The sequence below is a fragment of the Cyprinus carpio genome, chromosome A19, assembly GCF_018340385.1.
Source record: "Cyprinus carpio isolate SPL01 chromosome A19, ASM1834038v1, whole genome shotgun sequence".
In the NCBI taxonomy this organism is placed as follows: domain Eukaryota; kingdom Metazoa; phylum Chordata; class Actinopteri; order Cypriniformes; family Cyprinidae; genus Cyprinus; species Cyprinus carpio.
The window spans coordinates 18,405,359-18,420,014 of record NC_056590.1 but is presented as its reverse complement, the minus strand read 5'-3'; the positions used below and the strand labels follow the sequence as shown (position 1 = coordinate 18,420,014).

The 14,656-nt window shown below is 40.5% G+C and overlaps 1 protein-coding gene across 1 annotated transcript; it reads left to right on the top strand.

Annotated features, from left to right (window-relative positions):
* The first annotated feature begins 30 nt into the window (after nt 1-30).
* LOC109111560 (zinc finger and BTB domain-containing protein 8B-like) lies at nt 31-10,501 on the top strand. The gene is made up of 4 exons (XM_042776866.1): nt 31-358; nt 1,423-2,468; nt 2,944-3,101; nt 9,855-10,501. The coding sequence occupies exons 2-4, from the start codon at nt 1,451-1,453 to the stop codon at nt 10,158-10,160; spliced, it is 1,482 nt and encodes a 493-aa protein (XP_042632800.1). The 5' UTR covers nt 31-358; nt 1,423-1,450; the 3' UTR covers nt 10,161-10,501.
* Nucleotides 10,502-14,656: the final 4,155 nt, after the last annotated feature.

The following is a 14,656-nucleotide window of genomic DNA, read 5'->3' as shown; positions in this document are numbered from 1 at the left end:
TTGCTTTAATCAAGAAATGATTTAAGAAAAAGGTTTTAAAACTATAGCCAGCATGGGGTCTAACCTTGACCATTACTTACCTAACTTAATTGAACCTAAGTGCATTTTGTGGGGACATAGGAACAGGACTCACTCGCGCTGTCTCTCTCGCGTTGAATTTTGGGCAATAGTGCTTCGACAAGTGTACACCAGTGAACGAATGGCCGACATCCGGCGTAGTACACTACATAGGGAATAGGGAGCGACACTTCGCCCGCTGCTATGGCAGCGAAAGGAAGTACAACGTAGGAATCAGGAAGGAGTCGGGGAGACATTTTTAAAAGACCACCATGAAGAACAAAAAAACAGACACCTAAATGTGAGTAAAAACGATTGATTTTTTTAGCATTTGAGGTTAATGGTAATTTTGTTAAAGCTGTTTCGAGTGCGCTGGATTTGTTACGATGCAGTGGGCTTTTTTTCTTATTGCTCGCTGCTGCTTCCTATAATTCGCTCATCACTAAAATGCACTGCTGTAAAACATAACGATTGTCATAATCGCATTTCTGTTGTTCAGAAATTATAACCACTGACATGTAGCGCGAGTTCGATTTGGTTCAGATACTTTTGATACTATTGTAACAGTGATATATTACACCTTAAATGTTTGTATATCAATATATGTTCATATATAATCTTAATGTGGCCAGACTTCTGAAATGGAAACTGGAAATTTTCTGCTTCACTGGTCAGAATAGTTGTGGTCAAAATTTGTACATTTTGCAGTATCTGTTATTAGTTATCTATTAGTTGTTTTACAAGAATACGAAGGATCATGCAAACTGCATGTTATTTTTATTTAGTACTTTCACATAAAAGATATTAACATATAGTCCAGAAGATAAAATAATAGTTTAATTTATAAAAATGACCCTGTTTAATAGTTTACATATGCTTGATGATTCTTAATACAGTGTTGTTACCTGGATGATCCACAGCGTTTTTTTTTATTTTTTTATTTTGTGATACTTGTTCATAGTATTAAGAATCAAGCATATATGTAAAATTTTGAATGGGGTAATTTGTATAAATTCAATTGTTTTCTCTTGTGGACTATGTGTAAATGTCTTTTTATGTGAAATATCTTATTCAGGTCAGTGCTAAATAAAAAATAACATGCATTTTTTATTTACATGCTTTCTGCAAATGTAAATTTTGTAAGTGTGATTGTTTAGTTGTTGTTTTGTTTTGGTTTTTTTCATATCGTAGTGTACCTTCACCCATGTGGTATAGTTCAGGTGTGTGACAAAAAATGGGTACATTTCTGTGGACAGGACACCAACATCTCTTTGTGAATGTTAAAGCAGTTTGAGAATATGGAATTATTTCATAGCATGGCTTTCTCGTTATCATCGATTCATTCGTTCACCTCTGTTCTTCCAGAGAAACGCATGGCTGTGATACAGTGAATATGGAGGTTCCTTCCTACCTGTCCCGGCTCTTGTCTGAGCTGAATGAACAGCGTAAGAGGGACTTCTTCTGTGACTGCAGCATCATAGTAGAGGGACGTGTTTTTAAAGCACATCGTAACATTCTCTTCGCCAGCAGTGGTTATTTTCGGACACTGCTGGTGCATTACCTGCAGGACAATGGCCAGCGACACAGCACGGCCTCTCTGGACATTGTCACAGCTGAGGCATTCTCCTTCATCCTAGACTTTCTGTATTCGGGTCGCCTGGACCTGCGCAGCAACAATGTCATTGAAATAATGTCAGCTGCGAGCTACCTTCAGATGACCGACGTGGTGAACTTTTGCAAGGGCTACATCAAATCCTCCCTGGAGATCTGTAACAGGGAGAGGGATAGGCATAAGGACTTGGATGATAGAGAAAACCCAGTTTCAGCCACTAGTGCTCCTGTGGCATCCACTTCCGATGCCGACCAAAGGACCTGTCAGGTCACCGAGGCCCTCAGCCCTGATGACGCCCCAACGGCTGCTGTCTGCACCCCAGTGGCCACCAGTAGTAAAGACTCCGAAGGCGAAAACTCCCAAGGAGCTTTTCCCAACCATCCTCCCATGAATGTTCCACTGAAGATCAGTCCAGGCCCAGATTTAGTCAACTCATCCACCCCAGGTTTGCTTCTAGGTTTGGTGCATCCCAAAATAGAGTATGACCCTGATGAGGAGGGCGAATCTTCACGGGAATCCAAAGACACGACTCTTTATCAAGGCCCAAATCAGGACGAGGAGAGAACTGTTAACACTAGCCCGGCTCCAAGTACTGAGCACTCCTCCGTATCATTTGTTAATTGCCCGATGAAGCAGTTTCCAGATGTGCTGTTCAGAGCAGGGATGAACCCAAACCCAAATGAACACTTTTCGCAGAGTTTGGGGTACGTTGGTGGATTCGGCCGTGGCGAAGATGTGCTCGGTCCTGCGGTGCCTTGTGGGATGGAGATTCAGAATGACTGGTATGGGGATGATCCAGGTGAGAGATGCTGAAAAAAATTGCTACAGTGAAACAATTACTGTGTCCAAAATTGCTTACTGCATTGCTTACTACATTTAGTTTGAAACTTGCTTCATGAATGTTAAAAAAAGTATGTTCTATATAGTATGAATGTGTGTAGTAGGAATGAAATTTGGATGTACTGCATACATGTTTTTACTGTCATGTGACCTCTGGCATCAGTTTGACTCGTCACTTGACTGCCATTCATAAATCCTCTCCCATGGCCTCATGGGATAGTTTAGTGTCATCACACTTCAGAATCTCACAGAAACTAGTAAGTCATCCAGGTACTTTTTGCTAACTGATTTATGTATACTATGAGTTCAGACATACTACTTGGTTCACATACTGCTTTTCTTCTGCTGTATGTATGGAATAATGGAAGTTTGCATATTCCGATGCAGAGAATCATTTTTGAATTGTTTTGTAATATATGTGTGTGTTTATATAGGGAGGCTGCACAAATGTCCATTCTGCCCATACACAGCCAAACAGAAGGGCATTTTGAAGAGGCACATCCGCTGCCACACAGGAGAAAGGCCATATCCTTGTGAGGTCTGCGGCAAACGATTCACACGACAAGAACATTTGCGCACTCATGCCATTTCCGTAAGTCTTCATAACTTGGGAATTATCTGAATGTGTTGCTGTAGAGCAGGCAAAGGTAAATAGTTTGCTTGTGAGGTTAATGTTTAACTGCATTAAAAGTATTGCACTCATTTAACCAAACTTGCTATAAGTCAGTTTGTTTTTGTTCTACAGAAAGAAGTTGAACTAAGAACATGTGTCAGTGTTAAATACACACAGTAATCCTGCTGCTGTACTTAGCTTAAGTTTTTTTAATGAATTACAGAGAAAGACTTTAACAAAATTTTTATGCAAACACTAACATTCCATAGTATTGAACCTCTCAAAAAAAGTCATGCTTTTTGATATGTTATATGTTGAATAATGTTAATTATTCTAGTCAATTCATTTTATAGTGCTTTTCACAGTACTAATTGTTTGAAAGCAGCTTTACTAAAATTCATTTTAATTCATGCTTTATAGTCGCACTTAGCAGACTAGAGCTGGGCATTAAAATAGTTTACATTTTGCAGGAATATAAACAAACAGTTGAGATTTGCTGTATATTGTTTAATGCGAGTGCATTGTATATATGGAGATAAAATTTACATACAGAGCTACGTTGTGACACTGCCACAGTAAAACCCTGCACTATGCTCACTTAAGTTATGTTGATTTTGAGCCTTTTTCCAATATTTTTTTTGTTTGAGGGGGACTTTTGTGGCATCTAAGGTCTCTAATTATGGTGGCCTGTATGGGAAACAAATTCTTGTGAGATACTGTTTAAAGATTGATATTGTACATTTTATATTTTTGCAAAAGTATCTGTCTGTGAATCATGGATAACCCATCAAGTGAGGGGGATGAGTGTCCAGAGGCCCGTCCTTATTAACCTCCCCCTGGAGTTGCATACAGAGAACCATTTCTGGTAATAGAATTAAGTTCCATGATGACTAGGGATGGGCGATATATCACATGCGATATATCGCATGTGATTGTCACGTGCATTTCGTTAGTAAAGCCGGTTCCCTGATTACCGCTAAATCGCCATCACCTGCTTTCAAATGGAGTGGCATTTAATATACAGAGCCGTAGATCACTGACAAGCTACGCAATATCGTGTTCATTATCGCAGATGAATCGCCTTCGATAATGAATGCGATATTGCGTAGCTTGTCAGTGAACTACGGCTCTGTCTATTAAATGCCGCTCCTAAGAGGAAGTGTGTGTTTCGTTTACATAGATGACATTATTCTCTACTCCCCAAGCCAACAACAACACATAAAAGATCTTGAAGCTGTCTTTCAGAAGCTGAAAGAGGCTAATCTTACCCTAAACCTAAGGAAATGCCCAAATTTTACTCCGAGGAGGGAGTAAAAGTTAACTCGAACAAAATTGGGGTTGGTTGGGTGGTACCATAAGTTTATTCCCCACTTTGCTGAACTGGCTGCCCCATTGAACCACCTTAAGAGAAAAGGGGTGAAATGGACATGGGCCAAAGAAGTCCAGTTGAGCTTTGAGAGTCTCAAACACGCTCTGCAACATGCCCCTGTACTAGTTCAACCTGATCTGTCGCAACCCTTCCAGGTCCAGACGGATGCTAGCTCAGTTGGCCTAGGAGCAGTTCTAACCCAGAACATCAGTGGAGAAGAAAAGGTGATTGCATATGCCTCGAGAGGTTTGAGGGGAGCAGAGGCGAATTATTCAGCCTCAGAAAAAGAGTGCCTTGCAGTAGTGTGGGTTGTCAAAAAGTGGCACCACTACCTGGAGGGAGTACCATTTGTTGTGTATACGGACCATGCTGCCTTGACCTGGGCCTTTAACTCACCCAAAACTACCTCTCGGTTGACGAGATGGACCTTAAGGCTCCAGCAGTAGCCGCACACGGACAGCGCGGATGCGGACTTTCTTGCATTTAAACTACCGAAAGCGTACACTGATGGTCCGCTCAGCAATAAACGTGAACAAACAATTGCCCAGTATTATTGCACATCTGGCTGTCTTTATATTCTTTAATTGACGGATTGTACAGGTTCGAGTAGCAATGGGCTTCTTCACACAGCCTGCGCATGTGCAATGGTGCGTTTGAAGCCTACTGACCGCGCGGACAAAAGTGAGAGGCATGCGGTCATCCGCTCAGAGCCTCCGCATTCACTCTATGATGAAGATTTTTATGTCACGCCTACCATAGCAGAACTTAGCGGACTCGTGGACGCGGAGAGTATAAAACAGGCTTTTTAGGCTGTGTGTGCAGTCTTCTGAATTGGGAATAGCGAACATGCAGTAAGGGATGCTCTTGATATGCATTGTGACGCAGCTCTTGCAAATTACCTTTTTTGTTCGTTGTCTGTCGTTTTGAAGCTTACATAACTTTTTTCTTTAGTTTTATCTTGCCTAACTATTGATCTGACCCTGTAGACGCCATAATCCCACTCTCTTCCACTTTCTTTTTTTAATGGTGGGCGTTTACGCACTTGTCTAGAGCAGTGCTGATTGGGGAGAACGGAGGTGCGCTCACTCTTTTGGTTAGTAAGAATGCCACTCAAGACTGGCAGTAATGCATATGTCTGGAACAGAGTAATATCGCGTCCACATCGCAGGCTTTTGCGATTAGCAAATCACAACGTCTCAAATCGTGATTTCGATTCGATTTTGATTAATCGCACAGCCCTAGTGGGAAGTCCAGCAAGGGGTGTTATACAGAGTGTCGCCCTTTGCTGCAGGTACAAAGTCAAGTCAAGTCAAGTCATCTTTATTTATATAGCGCTTTAAACAAAAAAGATTGCGTCAAAGCAACTGAACAACATTAATTAGGAAAACAGTGTGTCAATAATACAAAATCACAGTTAAAGGCAGTTCATCATTGAATTCCAGTGATGTTCATCATGCAGCTCAGTTCAGTTTAAATGGTATCTGTGCAATAATTTGCAATCAAGGTCAACGATATCGCTGTAAATGAAGTGTCCCCAACTAAGCAAGCCAGAGGCGACAGCGGCAAGGAACCAAACTAAAGCCATCAGTGAGAGAATGGAGGGGGAAAAAAACCTTGGGAATAAAAAAAAGAAACCAGGCTCAGTTGGGGGGCCAGTTCTCCTCTGACAAGACGAAAACCCAGCAGTTCAATTCCAGGCTGCAGCAAAGTCAGGTTGTGCAGAAGAATCATCTGTTTCCTGTGGGTCTTGTCCCGGTGGTCGTCTGAGACAAGGTCTTTACAGGGGATCTGTCCTCTGGGGCTCTCTAGTCTGGTCTCCGCTGTCTTTCAGGGCTGTAGAGGTCCTTTCTAGGTGCTAATCCACAAACTGGGCTGGATACATACTGGATCCGGGTGACTGCAGTGACCATCTGACTTGGATACAGACTGGATCTGGTGGCCACGGTGACCTCGGAATAAGAGAGTAAACAGACTAATATGAGCGTAGATGCCATTCTTCTAACGATGTAGCAAGTACATCGGGGGTTATGGGGAAGTGTTCCCCGGTTCCGGTTTTACCTAATTAATGCAGCCTAAAATCCTTTACGGATTTGGATATTAGAAGTGTATTAGTATGTTATGTGTAAGGCCAGGTTAAAAAGATGGGGTTCTTTAATCTAGATTAAACTGCAAGAGTGTGTCTGCCTCCCGAACAATGCTAGGTAGGTTATTCCAGAGTTTGGGCGCTAAATAGGAAAAGGATCTGCCCGCCCGCAGTTGACTTTGATATTCTAGGTATTATCAAATTGCCAGAGTTTTGAGAACGGATCGGAGACGTGGAGGACTATAATGTAACAAGAGCTCGTTCAAATACTGAGGTGCTAAACCATTCAGGGCTTTATAAGTAATAAGCAAGATTTTAAAATCTATACGATGTTTGGATAGGGAGCCAGTGCAGTGTTGACAAGGACCGGGCTAATATGATCATACTTCCTGGTTCTAGTAAGAACTCTAGCTGCTGCATTTTGGACTAAGCTGGAGTTTGTTTACTAAGCGGGCAGAACAACCCACCCAATAGAGCAATTACAATAGTCTAACCTTTGAGGTCATAAACGCATGGATTAACATTTCTGCATTTGACATTGAGAGCATCGGCCGTAATTTAGTGATATATTTTGAGATGGAAAAATGCAGTTTTACAAATGCTAGAAACGTGGCTTTCTAAGGAAAGGTTGCTATCAAATAGGCACACCTAGGTTCCTAACTGATGACGAAAGAGATTGACAGAGCAGCCATCAAGGCTTAGACAGCGTTCTAGGTCATTACATGCAGAGCTTTTAGGCCCTATAATTAACACCTCTGTTTTTTTTTCAGAATTTAGCAGTAAGAAATTACTCATCATCCAGTTTTTTTTATATCGACTATGCATTCCGTTAGTGTTTTTTCAATTGGTATGTTTCGCCAGGCCGCGATGAAATATAGAGCTGAGTATCATCAGCATAACAGTGAAAGCTAACACCGTGTTTCCTGATGATATCTCCCAAGGGTAACATGTAAAGCGGTGAAGAGTAACGGCCCTAGTACTGAGCTTGCGGTACTCCATACTGCACTTGTGAACGATATGATACCTCTTCATTCACTGCTACGAATTGATGGCGGTCAAATAAGTAACGATTTAAAAGACCATGCTAATGCACTTCATTAATGCCAACAAAGTGTTCGAGTCTATTCAAAAGAATAGTGTGGCCAATAGTGTCGAATGCAGCACTAAGATCCAATAGCACTAATAGAGAGATACAACCACGATCAGGTATGATAAGAGCAGGTCATTTGTAACTCTAAGGGAGAGCAGTCTCAGTACTATGATACGGTCTAAATCCTGACTGGAAATCCTCACAGATGCCATTTTTCTCTAAGAAGGAATATAATTGTGAGGATACTACCTTTTCTAGTATCTTTGAAAGAAAAGGGAGATTCCGAGATCGGTCTATAATTAACTAGTTCTTTGGGGTCAAGTTGTGGTTTTTTGATGAGAGGCCAGTTTGAAGGATTTTTTGGGACATACAAAGCACCAACTAGTAGTGCCCAAGACTTTAACCACTACTTTCATCAGTTACTTCCATAACAATCCACTAGGTATATCTAGGAAGAATGAAGACACTTCTGAAAATGCTAGAAGTTGCCTGGTGGCCCGAATTGCGCACAGATCTATGGAAGTATGTGAAAGAATGCACAGTCTGCCAGAAATACAAGCCCAGCAACACCAAGCCCTCTGGTTTACTCCAGTCCACGGAGGTGGAGGAGCCAGGGTACATGTTAGGGGTGGACCTTATGGGGCCCCTTCCCAAAAGTAAAAGGGGAAATGTGTATCTTCTGGTAGTAGTTGATTATTTCACTAAATGGCTAGAGCCTTTTCCCATCAGAGATAGCAAGACACATCGAATCTGCCAGATTCTGCAAGAGGAGGTGTTTACAAGGTGGGGAGTTCCAAAATTCCAAAATACTGTCAGACCGCGGGCCCCCGTTTCTAAGCCAGCTAATGGAGGATATGTGTAAGAGATGGGGAGTAACAAGGAAGCTCATCAACAGCTTCCATCCTCAACCAAATCTCTTGGAGCGAGTCAACAGAACCCTCAAGACCATGATTGCATCCGTTGTAGGTGAAAACCATCATGACTGGGACAGGTGGCTGGCTGAATTTCATTTTGTTATTAACACTGCTTGCAATGAGACCACAGGACACTCACCTGCAGAACAAGCACTGGGCAGGCAGCTGAAAGGTCCCCTAGAACAACTTGTTGCTTATCCTCAAAATTCGGGACAATCAGGATATTCCCTCATAGAAAGACAACAACAACTCCAGCAGGATGCGTTAAATGCAATGAAGAAAGCACATGTCAAACAAGCCAGGTATTATAATACCCGACGGAAATTTGTACAGTTCCAAGAGGGAGACCTGGTTTGGCTCTGTGCTCATCCAATGTCAAAAGCCGATGATTTCTTTTCATCTAAATGGGCTCCTAAATGGGAGGGCCCTGTGAAGATAAAAAGGAAGTTGGGGCCTGTGAACTATCTTGTTGAATGGGGTTCAGGGATAAAGGTGGACAATGTAAATGTGGTGAACCTTAAACTATAATTTGGCGAGGGGGGATCTTCAAAATAGCCTCCAGCTACATCTCCGGCAAACATTGTTTTTTCATCAGGACTTCAAATTTCATCCCTACCCCAAAGCAGAAAGGACTGTTGAGTATCATCTTTATTATTATTTTTGGCTTGGAAGGACTGTTGGGTTGTGGGCAACGGTCCTACTCATGAACTTTCACTATATAACGGTTTCATTTGAGTTCATAAAAGAGTCAACAGATTGTGATATCTTGGCATTTGTCTAACCAGTGTCTAAATTGCCTTATATCTGTGTTTGTAATCATGCTCTTTCTGTGTTTTGCATTTTTGACATATGAGTAAAAGGGAACAATAGAGAGTCCCCTTGTGATATTGATTCAACACTTTTGTAAAGAGTTGGGGTTGTTATAACGTTTACATTTTGTGATATTAACAGTTACTTTGCCAAGATTTGCTGTATAACATATATTGCTTTACATAAGTCTAAAGCAACTGTGTTAATGAACTGACTGCTGCCCAATTCAACAGATATGTTTTTGGAAAATTGCTTCTTTAAAAAATGCATTAATACAAATGCAGTACATGAAAAAAAAAAATAATAAAATAAAAAATACAACTTTAAATGGATTGTGATTAAATATTTTAATCAATTGACAGCCAGTATAGAACATGAATCATCAACATCAAAATGGAATAAATGTATCAGTATAGAGCATGAATCATTCTTATCAAAATGTTTTAATGTATATTTATGTTTTGAAGTCCATCGCTCCACCTGGCCCATTGTGTGCAAAGGCTGTCGTCAAGTGTTCTCAGGCATTGTGTCCCAGGGAATGAAGCGATTTGGACTTTGTGATGGCTGCACCTTTGTTACTACAACCAATGAGGATCCCTCCTCCATGAACCTCAGCATCCAGTCTGAATCTATGGAGAAGGGCAGTAGAGACTCTGAGTGGCCTGTGTTTATGGTGGAAGGAGTTGAAGCGGAGGCAAGTGCTAGTACTGCTGGAAAAGATGATAAACAGAATGTTGCAAAGCAGCTTGCAGAGAATGGAACTCTGTTGTAGATTCATTTTCACAGTTTCACATGAATGCTTTGGAGTATGAAAAGACTGAGGGAGGGTGTGTTCAATATTGTACCAGTTACAACCTACAAGTTTAGTCACTTCCTCATATTATTTATGGTTAGACAATACGGTTAATTATTTGGGGCGATTCAAAGATTAATTTGTATTGGAAAAATTACACAGCTGGGAAAGACGTCAAACATTATATTTGGGTTTAGTACCAATCTGCACTGGCTAATTATGAATTATGAACCTATTTTGCTGTATGACAATGAAGCTACAACAGATTTTAATGTGTTGTGGCAGTTGTGTGAATAAATATTTTTATGTTTTAAAGTGAATTGCCTGTGTGTTATGTTTTGTATCACTAGTGCAGTGTCTGTTCTCGGAGCATAACGTCCTGCCCACTTCTGGTTTATTAAAAATGTATTAATTCTAAACATGTCGTGTGTCCATATTGTACCAAAATGCGAACCTCAGCAAGGTCCATTTTACATTATATTACAATATTGGAAATTAAAAACAAAAAAATAATTTTCATAAATTTACATACCCATTAATTTACATAAAAATATTAAAAATATGAAATTAGAAAATAAAAACAAAAAAATAATTTGTAGAACCACTGGCTGTAATCGAACATAACACTTTGGAAGGTGTTATTTATTTTTATGACCACTAGATGGCCACAGCATTAACCGTTTTAAAAAAAGCTTTGAGTAATGAACCTTCTTCCAATACAATTGTGAAGAAAGCTTCTCTGGTTCAGATCGCTTCACTTCGCCATCACTATTTGTCAGCCGCACCGCGCCGCATCCAGTTGTAGACTCCATGCCTGAAGTCGATTGGATGAACGGTTCTCGACATAATAAAAATGCAAACAGACAGACACACAGAGATTCATGCCTTTATTACACCGTGTCTACACTGGGCGTGACCGTTGTCATGTCACGTCGAGCAACCTCTAAAGTCTGTCTACACTGGACGCGACAAAGCGAATGTTGAAAATCATTTGAAATTTGTGTCAGTACGTCATGAATAGAACGCAGCAGTAGTTCACTGTCAGGAATTTGTCAGCCGTGCTCGCCGCATCTAGTGTAGACAGCATAATAGGTTCTATTGTATTTTGTCGCACCGTGCCGCTCGCGTCCGGTGTAGATACAGTGAGAGAGAAGAATATGTTCAGCCCCCTCGATCCGAAGCTTCGAATATTCAGTGTTCATTACTACCGAAGCTTCGAAGCTCAAAAAATATTCGGACCAGCCCTGTTAAACAGCGTGCAAATGTATGCCACTAATGAAGATTCTGTGTTTCCTTTGCATGGCAAAGATTAATTTTGTCAATAAAAATACCAATAATATTAATTGACTGATTCAAGTTAAGAATTTGACTGAAAAGATTATACACACTTTTACAAAAAAAAAAAGGCTTTATAAAGGTAAAAATGCCCATAAAAGGTAAAAATCAATTTAACCTTTGTGGAAAAGATTAATTTCTATCACTGCTGTGAACTGATCACCACACAGAATATGCAGAATATCAAAAACTTTAGGAGTCAGCTGTCCACGGTAGTCCTTATCAACCTTATCCTTATCAGATACAAGCACAATAACACACTCAGCAAAATGTTGTTTAATTATCGCAATCGATTCAATCCCAGAAAATATTGAGATTTTTTTTGCCAATATCGCACACCCCTAATATATTTAACGTTTTGTTTAGGAAAAAATTAAAGGGGTCAAATGATGTTGCTAAAAAGAACATTATTTTGTGTATTTGGTGTAATGAAATGTGTTTATGCGGTTTAAGGTTCAAAAAACACATTATTTTCCACATACTGTACATTATTGTTGCTCCTCTATGCCCCGCCTTTCTGAAACGTGACGATTTTCAAGCGAGCTCAAAGTTCTGAAAAGCGAGGTGTACCTTGATTGGCCAGCTATCCAGTGCATTGTGATTGGCTGAATACCTCAAGTGTGTGACGGAAATGTTATGCCCTTACTATACTGTGATGCCATGTCCCGGAGCGACGAGAAAAACAAACATTAAAACCCATTATAAATGAGGTATTTGTTGCATCCAGTGTGGACATAATTATAGATTATAATGACTTATACTGTCTTTTTACGCATTGTGTTGCGCCACGTAAACAAAAAACCATGTCTGCATTTGTGATCGAAGAAACAACAAACAACAACACATACCAAAAACCGCTCAAAACTTGAATCATAATCATCAGTATCAGCAAATTCTTTAAATATGTAAATGTACTTACAGTCTCTGAGTCAGAACAGCCGGCATTGTAGTCTTCTCTCCCAGGACCAGGAAACAGTCCTCCATAAAATGCACTGCACACATCTGAATATTTGGGTTGAACTGTTCTGAAACAGTGTTGTAAATACAACTTAAAGGGTTAGTTCACCCAAAAATGAAAATTATGTCATTAATGACTCACCCTCATGTCGTTCCAAACCCGTAAGACCTCCGTTCATCTTCGGAACACAGTTTAAGATATTTTAGATTTAGTCTGAGAGCTTTCTGTCCCTCCATTGAAAATGTATGTACGGTATACTGTCCACGTCCAGAAAGTTAATAAAAACCATCTTCAAAGTAGTCCATGTGACATCAGAGGGTCAGTTAGAATTTTTTGAAGCATAGAAAATATGTTTTGTTCCAAAAATAGCAAAAACTACGACTTTATTCAGCATTGTCTTCTCTTCCGGGTCTGTTGTGAGCGCGTTCACAGCACTGCAGTTTAGTGATATCCGGTTCGCGAACGGATCACTCGATGTAACCGGATCTTCTTGAACCAGTTCACCAAATCGAACTGAATCGTTTGAAACGGTTCGCGTCTCCAATAAGCATTAATCCACAAATGACTTAAGCTGTTAACTTTTTTAATGTGGCTGACACTCCCTCAGTCAAGAACCGGTTACATCGGTTTTCGGATCACCAGTAGTGATGGGAAGTTCGGTTCTTTTCCGCGAACTTGGTTTCTTTTCGGACAGTTCGATTCAATAAACCAGTTGAAGAAAACGGTTCACCAGTTCTTTTGCGCTCAACGTAATGACGTCATTGGCGATGATTGCCCTTGATTCAAGCCTTCGGTTTACCCGCGCTCATAACATTAGCACAGAATCAGTTCAAAATCAATCACCAAAAGAATCAGTTCGGTTCCAGACGCTCTGTGTGTCAGTTTGCTTCACGCTAAATCACGCATGCGCAGTATCATCAGCTCCTCGGTTCTCAAACCGGATGCGTCCGACAGAAACGGTTCTTGGTTCAGTGTACTGTTGATCCGAAAACCGATGCAATCGGTTCTTGGCTCCAGAACGAGTCAATCTTTCGTTCGTTATCTGGCTTGGCTCGGGGTTCATCTTCAGTTCTCTCTTCACAGCAGTTCAGTCAGTATACTGTTTGAGTAAATGAATTACTCCGGGATATTGGTTTATTTTGACTCAGAGGGAGTGTCAGCCACATTAAAAAAGCTAACAGCTTAAGTCATTTGTGGATTAATGCTTATTGGAGACGCGAACCGTTTCAAACGATTCAGTTCAATTTGGTGAACTGGTTCAAGAAGATCCGGTTACATCGAGTAATTCGTTCGCGAACCGGATATCACTAAACTGCAGTGCTGTGAACGCGCTCACAACAGACAAGGAAGAGAAGACAATGCTGAATAAAGTCGAAGTTTTTGCTATTTTTGGACCAAAATGTATTTTCGATGCTTCAAAAAATTCTAACTGACCCTCTGATGTCACATGGACTACTTTGAAGATGCTTTTATTACCTTTCTGGACATGGGACAGTATACCGTACATACATTCTCAGTGGAGGATCAGAACGACATGAGGGTGAGTCATTAATGACATAATTTTATTATTTGGGTGAACTAACCCATTAAAAGTTGTTTAGTCTACATTATCTAAAGAAATTAATAACATAATTTTCAACAAATCTTAAAAAAAACCATTTTAACCACTGATTTCTAGTCGTGTCCTCTTTTGGAAGGCCAAACAAAGTATTTTTGCTTTCGCAACGAAACACACAGTGTCTTCACAACATGGCGCCAGCGTGGCAGCAACAATAAAGTTACATCTTTCTTTGCATGAACATTTGGGTGGTGTTATGCAAATCTTCCCACATTGTGACGTAGACCTGTGGGGGTGTGTTTGAACAAGGCTTTTTAGGAGGGCGTGGACGAGTTTTAACTTTTATAAAGAATATCTCTTTGGGTTTGAGACTTTAGTCTTTGCAACTTTAGAGATCTTATCTATTCACTAACAGCTTGTAACACTCCAAAGAGAAAGCAAAACTTGAAATCACATCATATGACCCATTTAAAATAAATATGAGAGAAGCCTTTTTTTCCACTTGAGCTCCTGCTCCTCAAAATGTCTGTGCACATCCCTGCATTTTGCACATCCGCTTGAAATGAAAATCCCTTTTGGACGCCAACTTTGCTCCTGTGATTTTGATCCTCCTTGTTACTGTTC